Here is a 13,571-nt window from a genome sequence, read left to right as displayed (position 1 = left end):
ACTGATTTAGTGTGTCTGGTTTTATGTTGAGGTCTTTGTTCCACTTGGACAGTAGTTTTGTGCAAGGTGATAAATATAGATCTATTTTCATTTTTCTGCATGTAGACATCCAGTTGGACCAGCACTATTTTTTGAAGATGCTGTCTTTTTTCCATTGAATGGTTTTGGCTTCTTTGTCAAAAATCAAGTATTCATAGGTGTGTGGGTTTATTTCTGGGTCTTCTGTTCATTTGCATTGATCCTCCTTTCTGTTTTTATGCCAACACCATGCAGTTATTTTTACTATTGCTCTATAGTACAGCTTGAGATCAGGGATAGAGATTCCTCCAGATGATCTGTTGTTGTACAGGATCATTTTGGAAATTCTCAGTTTTTTGTTTCTCTATGTGAAACTGAGAATTTTTCTTTCAAGGTCTGTAAAGAATTGTTGAGACTATAATTTAAGTGCATTTATCCACATTTGTCCCTTCCATTTTTTCTTCCAAAGCCTCCCATGTACCCCTCCCTACTGACCTTCAAACTCATGGCCTCTTTTTCCACCAACTGTTATTGTACACATTTATGTATATATACATATATTCCTAAACATGGCTTGTTGATTTCCTATAATGCTATCTGTGCATATGTTTGTGCCGTCATTACAGAAATGACCATGTCTTGCCATTTCAGCTATTATTATAGCTCAGATAGTTCACATCTTGGTAAAATCGATGATTACTTTTCTTTTTAGTGCACATAGCACATTCCAGCAATATGAAAGCTATCCAGTAGGGATGGAATTTCCAGGTCCGTACCAATTTGATATTTCCATGCTCTATGGCTCAAATGTGCGTTACCATCTTCAGCAGAGGATCTTACAGTCAAGTTCTGCAGGGTAGGTTAAGTGCATTGTCAATAGCTGGAATGTTCTGTCATCAGGGGACCGTGCTGCCTGAGAGCTCCAAGAGAGATGGCACACTGTCGGCATTGGGCCTGTTTTTGTTAACCTCTTGGGTCCAGTAGCCAGACACCTGTGTAAGACATCAGACCACTGTTGACCTGGTATATGGTAGCACAATTTTAACTCTTTCTAACGTGGGTATATACTGTAGCTTTGATGCATAACAAACTAAGAAAATGTTCAGAAACATTCAAGGTAATTACACAAAAACCTACTTTCTTTTAGTTTGGTTTTCTCAAAAGCTACAATGTTTTTCATTGGTCAGGCAAGAATAATAACTGAAATCCATTGGGATTTTTTTTTAATTCTGACTCTAGGGGAAATGTTAATGAAAATTCTTTCTGGAAAATTGTAAAGCCCTGATAAAAACAGGCCAGAATAATATATAACCAAGGCAAGATTCCATTCTATGGCTCAGGCTGGTAAGTCTCTATTTCAGCTTGCAGGCAAATAAAGGGAAAGAGAAAAGAGAAGAGAGGCCTGGAGACATGTGGTTTATTGAGGCAGAAACTGACAATGAAGCTTTGAAAGAGAATAGAGCATGGCAAATTAAAGCTATGTCATATTACCTGAAGATGCTAGACAGAGCCTTTTAGAAAAGTTTTCTGTTTGATTCCTAATGAATGATATCATATCTCTGGAATTTTGTTCAAACTGCTTTTGAAAGAATTACCTATTCTAAAAATAGTAATAGGTTTAAAGTTTCTTTTCCTTAATGATCTCTATTGTCTATATCAAGAAACACTTATAAGGACTTGAAATTATTTGTGGAAGGTAACAATATTTCTTGCTCTTCATTTCCTTCAAATATATTGAATTAGTCAGAAAGCTAAGTTTTATGACAATCAATCTGATATAAACTTCATTCTCAGAAGCATTTAAAATCATCACATTATACCAGTCTCAAGAAATGATGATTTGAATGGGTATAATGTAGACAAGTTAAAAACACATAGATAACCTAGATAAGCATGTAGATAGATGATAGATAATAGATAATATGGATAGATGGATGATAGATAATAGATGTGATAGATATTTAGATGATAGATGTTAAGTGAGATAGATAGATAGATAGATAGATAGATAGATAGATAGATAGATAATAGACACGTAGATAGATAGACTCTGAAGAGAGAGATTAAGACAGAAAGAAGTGAGGAGAAAAGCAAAAAGTAGGACTGGTAAGGAGGTGAGATGGACCTGGGACAAGTGAGAGGAGGAGAAAAAGACATGATCAAAATATACTGTATAACTTTTAATAAAAGAACGATTGTGATATTATATGTAGATAATGTGTAGATGATGTGTAGATGATGTGTTGATAATGTGTAGATGATGTGTAGATGATGTGTCAGAAAGTAGTAGAAGTTATTGCTGTACTAACTTACAGGATCCAATGAGGCAGTTTTCTCCATATACAATCATTTACTGATCAAGTCCTTAGACTCCAAATTCTATGACCATCTCAATTATGAACCTGAAGAACTTGCTACTATATAACATATAACATTCAGGTGAACATTGAGACACTCACATTGATTGTGTGTTTCTACAATGTTTGTGGAGGATAATGTGTTGGTTCCACATGCTTGAGGATGCTAATAAAAATGCATAACACATAAACATTCAAGTTTGTAATGTACCAATAGATTAAAACATTTGCTGGGCCATTTGTTCTTATGATTTAATACTGTCTGGAGATTGAACATACAGTCATCCAGAAAGGAGTTTTAGTAATCTCTTGGGTGTTTCTTAACATAGTCAAGCTGAAAAGCTGGATTAATTTCCAGTACTATATTCAGGGGCTACAAGAAGCCTAAATTCATCAATGTATAAGGATACTCTTTTATTAAAATGGTCAAAATAAGAAAGTATTCCTAAAAGACTGTATTACTGTAAAATAATTCCTAAAGATTAGTTATAAGGCTAATGATTTCAGAGATGATGACTACACAATAAATGAAACATTGACCCTGTTTTTATTTACTGTGTACTGTGTGGCTTCCTCCAAGACTTGCAGTTGACTTTTTAATATCCTAAAAGATTTGATATGCAGTGAATTTGAAATTGATACTATAATGTCCAGAAGAATATGCACAGAGCATATCATATCCCTTTAAATAGCTCTAGGTCTCTGCTTTCAAACATCTACCCAGATGGCGGCCAATTAGATGAGCATGCAGTTCTGAAGACTGATTCTGCATTCTTGTATAGGATGATTCTTTCCAATCACACTCAGTTTCACCCTTCCTCCTTCCTGTTGCTGGGGATCCCAGGACTAGAGCCTTTTCACATCTGGATTGGCTTTCCTTTCTGTGCTGTGTATACGATTGCTCTCCTAGGAAACTTGACCATCTTATTTGTGATCAAAACTGAGAGCAGCCTTCACCAGCCCATGTTCTACTTTCTGGCCATGTTGGCTACTATTGACTTGGGCCTCTCAACAGCGACCATCCCTAAGATGCTTGGGATCTTCTGGATTAATCTCAGAGAGATACTTTTTCAAGACTGCCTTATACAGATGTTTTTCATCCACAAATTTACCCTCATGGAGTCAGCAGTCCTCTTAGCAATGGCTTATGACCGATTTGTGGCAATCTGCAACCCGCTTCGATATAGCACCATCCTCACCAACAAGGTCGTTTCTATAATTGGCCTTGCTGTGCTAGTGAGGGCAATTATCTTTGTTATTCCATTTATATTTCTAATTTTGAGACTTCCATTTTGTGGGCATCACATCATTCCCCACACCTACTGTGAGCACATGGGTCTCGCTCGTATGTCTTGTGCCAGTGTCAAGGCCAATATAATTTATGGCTTGTGTGCCATATGTAATCTACTGTTTGACATAGTAGCCATTGCTCTCTCTTATGTACAAATACTGCGTGTTGTGTTTCGTCTCCCTTCTCAGGAAGCCCGAATTAAGTCTCTCAGCACCTGTGGTTCTCATGTCTGTGTCATTCTTGCCTTCTACACACCAGCTCTCTTTTCCTTCATGACACACCGCTTTGGTAGGAATGTGCCTCGATATATACACATACTCCTGGCCAACCTTTATGTGGTAGTGCCACCGATGCTCAATCCTGTCATATATGGGGTAAGAACCAAGCAAATCCATGACCGTGTGAAGAAAATGTTATTGCAAGTGCAAGGAAACAAGAAGGAATAGCACAGAACTGTATGAGGTGCCTCACACCACTGTCACAATTACTCAGGAACATATCTGCGGTAAAAGTCAAGTTCCACCATGAGGCTAAATCTACGTTCTGCTCTAAGTGTTTAAATATGTGGCTTCTCGTGCTCCTTCACAAAAGATCCAACTGGTTCCTTATTCTGCTCGCAATTTCCTTATTTTACTTTAGTAATGTATGCCTTTTTTTTCTTCCATCAGAGTCTTGATGGGTGTTTTGCATATTATTTCAATGCGACCATTGTTGTTAGAAAAACTGATGTTTCATTTCTCAGTGGGACTATGCTAATTTTCCAAATGCTCATTTCATAGCTGTGGGATTTTCAAGATGAAATGGCTATTGCAAAACTTTCTCTCACGTTGAAATTACAGAGCTGCCCTGTCCTCTAACACCTTGTACACCATGCTAATTTACATCACTCTCTCAAAGACCATAAATTTCTATGGCCGCAGTGCACCACATTTAGTATACTATTACATTTATGAAGACTTAGCAAAATATTGTTACCCCTTTTTTCAGCCCCACACATATATATGTACATAGCAGAATGCACATATATGTTCTTTAATTCAACTCAAGCTTTTAGTACTTCAGAATAACTTTCTGGTTTGCAATTATATTTTTATTGTGATTGCATACATGTTTACCATATGTAGAGCCATTATCCTGGCAGCATTTATGCCAATTAAGGTGTGATATAAATTAACAGTCTTATCTATTTCTTTTAATAAACAATCACTGTCTCTGACATGAACTCAGTGCCTGGCTCTTTGATCACCTCCTGCTGAGGGGGGAGCAGCCTTACCAGGCCACAGAGGAAGAAAATGCAGCCAGTCCTGATGAGACCTGATAGGCTAAGGGTCAGATGGAAGGGGAGGATGTGGCAATTTTTCTATATTTACATAAAAATAATTTAGTTAATATTCATTTCAGTATTATTTTGATGATATAAAATTCCAAATATAGATTTATTTTTCTTTCAGAGCTTACTCTACATTTTGATTGTAAATGACAACTTGTAAATCTTAGCATTGCTACTTTAGACATGACATATCTATTTTCCTTCGTTGAGTTTCTATTTTGTCTTTGAAGCATGGAGTTTTTGTTACATAGGTATTTTACTTGTTCATTGATTTCTACATGAAACAAGATTTATGGTTCTTATATCTTTGTATCTGACTTTTGTTCAATGCTATGTCCCCTAGCTCCGTTTACTTTCCTATCAAAATAGGACCTGATTCTTCTTAATTTAAAATACAGTTGACAAAAGTATATGTTATACAATGGGATGTTAATAAAAGAATAAGTTGTGAAAAGATTAACTGAAGCTGATAAATGAATAATTTGCTTACATTTTAATGATTTTCATTGTGAAAATATGTAATCATAAACTTGGTAACTTTCAAGCTTATAATACATCCTTGTTAGTCATATTCACTCTGTTGTACAGTGGACATACAGAATTTAGTGATCAAACATAAAGGGGATGTGTTGCTCTTCAGTCGTTTGGGGGCACTGCAGTTGGAACAATGCTTGTTTAGGACACTCAGGGTCCTGGGTGTCGCCACACCCACTGCTTAAAACTGAACCTGGAAGCACATGCTTATGATTACACAATTAAAAAGTCAGAGGCAGGAAGATGGAAGCTCAGGATCATCACTGCCTACATGCAACGATCAGTGCCAGTATCGGCTTCATAACACCTTATCTAAAAAATAATAATATATTAACGTGTATTTTCTTACCTCTCTATTCCCAACACCGTGGCTCTATTCTATTCTTTTCTTTATGAGTTCAACATTTTTTTAAATATTCTAAACATAATTTCGAAGATGCAGTCTTTCCCATTTGCCTTTCTGAATGAAGATTGATCATCTTACTCAGGGTCCTCCTTCTTGCTTAGCTTCTTTAGGTGTACAGATTTTAGTATGTTTATCCTATATTATTTGTCTAATATCCACATATAAATGAGTATATACCCTGTATGTCTTTGTGTTTCTGGGATACCTCACTCAGAATGGTCTTTTCTAGCTCCCACCATTTGCCTGCAAATTTCATGATTTCCTTGTTTTTAATTGCTGAGTATATTCCATTGTGTAAATTTACCACAATTTCTGTATCCATTCCTCAATTGCGGGACATCTGGGTTGTTTCCAGATTCTGGCTATTACTAATAAATCTGCTATGAACATGGTTGAGCAAATGTCCTTGTTGTGTACTTGAGCATGTTTTGGAGAAACAGGACAGACATTGGAATAGGGAGAAAACAGGGAACAGAACAGGAGCCTCTGAAAGACTTTACCCAGCAGGGTATCAAAGCAGATGCTGAGGCTCATAGCCCACATTTGGGCAGAGTATAGGGAATCTTATGAAAGAAGGGGGAGACAAAAAGACCTGGAGGGAATAGGAGCTCCACAAGGAGAACAACAGAACCAAGAAATCTGGGCCCAGGAGTCTTTTCTGAGACTGATACTCCAACCAAGGATCATTCATGAAGATGACCTGGAACCCCTGCTCAGATGTAGCCCATAGCAGTTTAGTAGCCAAGTGGAAAACCCTAGTAAGGGGAACAGGGACTGTCTCTGGCATGAACTCAGTGACTGGCTCTTTGATCACCTCCCCCTGAGGGGGGAGAAGCCTTACCAGGCCACAGAGGAAGACAGTGCAGCCACTCCTGATGAGACCTGATAGGCTAGGGTCAGATGGAAGGGGAGGAGGACCACCCTTATCAGTATGTTTGGAGAGGGGTATGAGAGGAGATGAGGGAGGGAGGGTGGGACTGGGAGGAATTGAGGGAGGGAGCCACAGCTGAGATACAAAGTGAATAAAAATAAAAATAATTTTTAAAAAAAGAAGATGTAGTCTTTGCCTAAGAGTGGCTGAGTTCATTTATCATAGTGCCATCAGGTCTATTCACATGCTTTCAAATAAGAGAATTTCCTTATTTCAAGTCAGGATAGTACATACCAAATTTGTAACACACTCATCTGTTGCTGAAAACATATTGTTTTTATGTTTTCCCTATTGCAAACAACACTAACATTCACAAAGACAAGACGTATACATAAATACACACACACACATATATACACGTGAGTATGTATGACATGATTGTGCCAAGAATTTTATGTACAAATAACATGAAATAAAATTGCTGAATAATGTATATTTTAAATGATTTATTATAATATTTTTTAACAGGTACATTTATTTACAATAATATAGCCTGTGTTCTCACTGTTGGAATGGTATCCTTTAAAACAGAAAACTTGTATCCATAGAAAAAGTAAAATTTATTTGTTATTTTGTTTTATTGCTTGTGCTTTGATATCATGCCTACTAAAACAGAAACAATTTGTCCTAATCCAAAATTCTAGGGTTTTACTTTTATGGTTTCACCCAGATATATTAACTTATGGTATTTTGATTGAACTGTGACCTTCTCTTAGGTGAGCAATATACAGTTAAGACACTTTTTCTAGCGTTGGTCAAATCACCGCAACAGGGCGTTGCAGCAGCCAGTCAATCAGGTCACCACAGGTGACAAACCAGTGCTGTGAAACGGACGTATAAACTCTGTTACAGGCATGACATTCAGTGGCTCGGGGTACTGAGTGCGTTTCTAGTGTTCGGATTGTTTAAATACAATCTGTTGTATGTGCAATTATTAGAGAACAAGGTTGAGCAGTCCAAGCTGGAACTACTGGGGCGGCAAATGACAAGCACAGGGAGGAGTGTAAATGTCCATGGGGGCCTCAGTTTTCAAGCCTGCGAGAGGAAGGGCACGTTGCCATAGGACCGCCCACTCCTCTGGCTAACAGTTTTCTCACTGAGATAAGTTGGGTGTTGTCAAGTCCTCATTCCTTCCTGCTGTGCCTGAGAACACTCTTCTGAGTTGTCCTTTCCATCTTCCATAGGCTGATCATGGTGGGGGATCTTCATTGTCAAATCCAGTAACGGAGAGCTGAGTCCTATTGCACTTGCTTAATAGCCACCTATTCTAATCTAATGGTTCAGTTCCTATTGTTCACTTTTGTGAACACTTGCAGTCTCCTGGGTAGTTAAAGATACTCATCCACCTTATAGTCAGCTCACAAGCAACATGAATTCTTATCGTTTTTGCCATGAAACAAAATATTCACAAATAGTGTAGATTACACCTGCATTTCTCTGGCATACATCTTTTCCTCCTTACAGTCCGTACCAACTAAACTTACTATTATCAAATACCATTTTAAAAATATTTGTGGCAGATCCTAGATGGCGGGGCCACTCTTTCTGACCAGCAGCACAGCAGGATTGGCACAGTGACCAGTAGTCAGAACTCTTGGTCCTAAAACACAAGCGATTGTGTTTCCCAGATGAGAGGATTCCCCACAGTGGGGGATTCAATCAGCTCCAACTCACCCATCTAAACTGTGGAAGAGATCCTGGTTCCACCAGGCACTTGGTCACCAGTCCAGAGCCACAAGCCGCTGCCAGTGTGCTCTGATCTCTGTCCCAGACTGAACTGTGGGCCCCACAACATCAGAGACTAGGATTTCCAGTCGAGAGAAAACCCCACAGTGCAGAAAATGATAGGGACCGACCTTAGGTCACCCAGGCATCCCCTGGAAAAGACTCGGGTTCTGCGGGCACCCCAGGAGCCAGCCCAGAGCTGAGCACAGAGGTGCCAGCACAGAGTCTGGCCTGCACCTGCGCCTGATAGAACTGTGGGCCCCAGGGCACCAGAGACTGAGTTTCGCAGTCAGGTGCACACCCACAGGGAGGGGAACAGAAGGTCTGATCTCAGAGCACTCAGCCAACACCACCACCCCGAAAAGTTCTCAGGCAAAGTTATCCAGTTTCAGCAGATGCCCAGGTGCCCAGGCACCCAATCACCAGCAAGGCAGAGCCACTTAGCCTGTGCCTGCGTGTTCTACTCACCATCCCAGACAGAACAGTGGTCCCCAAAGCACAGTCTGGATGTCCCTGTTGGGAGGAAACCCCACAACAGGGGGAGCATCAGGTCCAACGCTCAGGACACCCAGCTCCAGAAAAACTGTCTGGATTCACGCAGGCTCCAGGCTCTAGCCTTCTACTGCAGGCATGAGTGCCCTGCTCACCTGCCGTTGAGTTCTGCTAGGTCACTGGGGCAAACAGCTGCATCCTCAGACCTACAAAAGCTGAGCGCCATTACAGCAGCCCTCAGATACTGCTCCAAGATTCAACCAGTTATCCCTAGCTAAACTGACAAAACTGCCAAACTCCGTGATTCTTCAAGAGGGCTGCACCCAACAATTACACCCTAAGAGCAACAGCTGCAGCTCACTAAATTCAGAACAAGAAACCCAGCAGCAGGGCAGCCATCACCAGGACCTCTCCTGATGAAAGGAGCCTTCCTGAACACGACAGTTACCACACAGGTCCAAACGCCTGAAGCGACCTGTGACAATTCTTGAGAAGCACCACCATTCAGTTGACCATACCCACAAAGCTGTGGAGAACTCCTTCAGAACCCCATCAAGTGGATTCTCCCCACCCCAGGACCCAGCAGGCACCAGAAATTAACAGACAACACCTGAAACAGAGAGATGGGTAGAGGCCAGCAAAAAAGCACAACCAACAAAAGGCAAAGCAATATGGCATCCACAGAACCCAGTTATCCAGGGGCAAGTAGCCCTGGACACCCTAACATAAGTGAAATTCAAGAAGATGACCTAACATCTATACTTATGAAGAGGTTAATGGAGGAAGCAAATAAAATGCATAAAGCGTTAGAGGAAGATATAGTAAAAGAGATTATGGCCATCCATAAAGAAATATAGGAAGATGCAGCCAAACAGTTTGTGGCTTTCAGAGAGGAAATTACTAAATCACTAAAAGAAATAGAGGAATGTTCAAACAAACACCTGAAGGAATTGAAGGAAAAACAGGAAAATACAGACAGGTGAAGGAAATCAACAAAACGATTTAAGATCTGAAGATAGAATTGGAAAAATTAAAGAAAACACAAACGGAGGAAATCATGGAGAGGGAGAACCTAGGAGAGAAAACAGGAACTACATAGGTAAGCATAACCAACAGACTACAAGAGATGGAAGAAAGAATCTCAGGTGTGGAAGATACAAAGGAAGAAATCAATGTATCCATCAAAGAAAATACTAAATCTAAAAAATTCCTGACACAAACCATCCAAGAAATCCAAGACAACATAAAAAGACAAAAACCTAAGAATAATAGGAATAGAGGAAAAAGAAGATTCCCTCCTCCAAGACCCAGAAAATATTTTCAACAAAATCATGAAAGAAAATTTCCCCAACTTAAAGGAGAGGCGTATAAGAATACAAGAGGTGTACAGAACACCTAATAAATTAGACCAGAAAAGAAATCCTTCCACCACATAATAATCAAAACAGTAAGTATACAGAACAAAGAAAAAATACTAAAAGCTGCAAGGGAAACAGGCCAAGTAACATATAATGGCAAACACCTCAGAATCACACCTGACTTCTCAACAGAAGCTATGAAAACCAGAAGGGTCTGGAAAGATATCATGCAGACCCTAAGAGAACACAGATGTCAGCCCAGGCTACTATACCCAGCAAAACTCTCAGTCCTCATAGATGGAGAAAACAAGATATTCAATGACAAAAACAAATTTCAACAATAACTACACACAAATCCAGTGTTACAGAAGATACTAGAAGGAAAAATACAACCCAAGAAAACTAACTACTTTCAAAAAAAAAAAAAAACAGGAAAGAAATAACCTCACTACAGCAAAACAAAAAGTAGCCAAGCACACAAACACACTACCACAATCAACATCAATATCAAACGATCTAACAGCCACTGGTCATTAATCTCCCTCAACATCAATGGACTCAATTCTCCAATAAAAAGACACAGACTAACAGAATGGATGTATAAACAAGACCCAACAATCTTTTGCAAACAAGAAACACATCTAAGTCACAAAGATAGACATTACCTGAGAGTAAAAGGCTGGAAGATGGTTTTCCAAGCAAACAGACCCAAGAAGCAAGCAGGAGTAGCCATCCTAATGTCTAATAAAATAAACTTTCAACCAAAATTAATCAAAAGAGATAGAGAAGGACACTTCATACTCATCAAGGGAAAAATCCATCAGGAAGATATCACAATCCTGAATATCTATGCCCCAAATACAAGGGCACCCACATTTGTAAAAGAAACATTACCAAAACTTAAACCACACATAGATCCCCACACATTAATAGTGGGAGACTTCAACACCCCAATCTCAACAAAGGACAGGTCAACAAAACAGAAATTAAACAAAGAAACAATAACTCTGACCGAGGTCATGAATCCAATGGACCTAACAGACATCTACAGAACTTTCACCCAAACACAAAAGAATTTACCTTCTTCTCAGCACCTCATGGAACCTTCTCCAAAATAGACCATATAGTTGGTCACAAAGCAAGCCTCAACAGATACAAGAAGATTGAAATAATCCCTTTTATCCTATCTGATCATGGACTAAAGCTGGACCTCAACAACAGAAACAGCAAAAGGCCTACACACACATGGAAACTGAACAACTTGCTACTAAATGACAGCTGGGTCAGAGAAGAAATAAATAAAAGTTTTCCTAGAATTCAATGAAAATGAAGGCACAACATACCCAAACTTATGGGACACAATGAAAGCAGTGCTAAGAGGAAAGGTCATAGCATTAAGTGCCTTCAAGAAGAAATTCGAGACAGCTCGTTCAAGCAACTTAATGGCCCACTTAAAAACCCTAGAAAAAGAAGAAGCAGACACACCAAAGAGGAGTAGATGGATGGAAATAATCAAACTCAGGGTTGAAATCAATAAATTAGAAACAAATAAAACAATTCAAAGAATCAACGAAACCAAGAGCTGGTTCTTTGAGAAAATCAACAAGATAGACAAACCCTTAGCCAAACTAACTAAAAGGCAGGTAGACACTATCCAAATCAAAAAAATCAGAAATGAAAAGGGGGATATAACCACAGACACTGAAGAAATACAAACAATAATTAGGTCTTACTTCAAAAGCGTATATGCCAACAAAATTTGAAAATCTAAATGAAATGGACAATTTTTGTGACTGATTCCACTTGCCAAAGCTGAATCAAGACCAAGTAAATCAATTAAATAGTCCTATATACCCTAAGAAAATAGAAGCAGTTATCAAAAGTCTCTGATACAAAAAAAAAAAAAAAAAAAAAAAGCTCAGGGCCAGATGGCTTCAGCGCAGAATTCTACCAGACCTTCAAAGAAGAGCTAACACCAATTCTCTTCAAACTATTCCACAAAATAGAAACAGAAGGAACACTACAACTCATTCTATTGAAGCCACAGTCACCTTGGTACCTAAACCTCACAAAGACCCAACAAAGAAAGAGAATATCAGGCCAATCTCCCTTATGAACATCGATGAAAAAATACTCAACAAAATACTTGTAAACTAAATACAAGAACACATCAAAGACATCATCCACTCATTGGCACAAGAGATAACTTCCTGAACAGAACACCAACAGCACAGGCTCTAAGAGCAACAATCAATAAACCCCATGAAACTGAAAAGCTTCTGTAAAGCAAAGGACACTGTCATCAAAACAAAACAACTACCTACAGATTGGGAAAGGATCTTTACCAACCCTATATGTGACAGAGGACTAATATCCAGTATATATAAAGAACTCAAGAAGTTAAACAGCAACAAATCAAGTAATCCAATTAAAAATGGTGTACAACGCTAAACAAGGAATTCTCAATAGAGGAATATAGAATGGCAGAGAAACACTTAAAGAAATGCTCAACCTCATTAGCCATCAGGGAAATTCAAATCAAAATGACTCAGATTTCATTACACCCATCAGAATGTCTAAGATCAAAATTTCAAGTAACAACACATGCTGGAGAGGTTGTGGAGAAAGGGAAACCCTCCTCCTTTGCTGGTGGGAATGTAAACTTGGACAACCACTCTGGAAATCAATCTCGTGCTTTGTCAAACAATTAGGAATAGCGCTTCCTCAAGATCCAGCTATACCACTCCTAGGCATATATCCAAAAGAGGCTCAAGTACACAACAAGGACATTTGCTCAACAATGTTTGTAGCATCTTTATTTGTAATAGCCAGAAGCTGGAAACAACACAGATGCCCCTCAACTGAGGAATGGATACAGAAATTGTGGTACATCTACACAATGGGTTATTACTCGGCAATAAAAAGCAAGGAAACCATGAAAACTGCAGGTAAATGGTGGGAACTGGAGAAGATCACCCTGAGTGAGGTATCCCAGAAGCAGAAAGACACACAGAGTATATACTCATTCATAAGTGGATATTAGACATATAATATAGGATAAATCTACTAAAATCTGTACACCTAAAGAAACTAATCAAGAAGGAGGATGCAGGCAAAAATGCTCAATCC

General features: G+C 39.0%; 1 protein-coding gene across 1 annotated transcript; it reads left to right on the top strand.

Moving 5' to 3' along the window:
• The first annotated feature begins 3,158 nt into the window (after positions 1–3,158).
• Positions 3,159–4,112, top strand: LOC129688526 (olfactory receptor 52E2-like). Its single transcript, XM_055623402.1, has one exon. The coding sequence runs from the start codon at positions 3,159–3,161 to the stop codon at positions 4,110–4,112; it is 954 nt and encodes a 317-aa protein (XP_055479377.1).
• Positions 4,113–13,571: the final 9,459 nt, after the last annotated feature.

Source organism: Psammomys obesus, unplaced genomic scaffold (assembly GCF_907164565.1).
Source record: "Psammomys obesus unplaced genomic scaffold, mPsaObe1.curated_primary_1811, whole genome shotgun sequence".
NCBI classification, from domain to species: Eukaryota; Metazoa; Chordata; class Mammalia; order Rodentia; family Muridae; genus Psammomys; species Psammomys obesus.
Note: the sequence above shows the minus strand (reverse complement) of the source record. Positions and strands in the feature narration are given on the sequence as shown.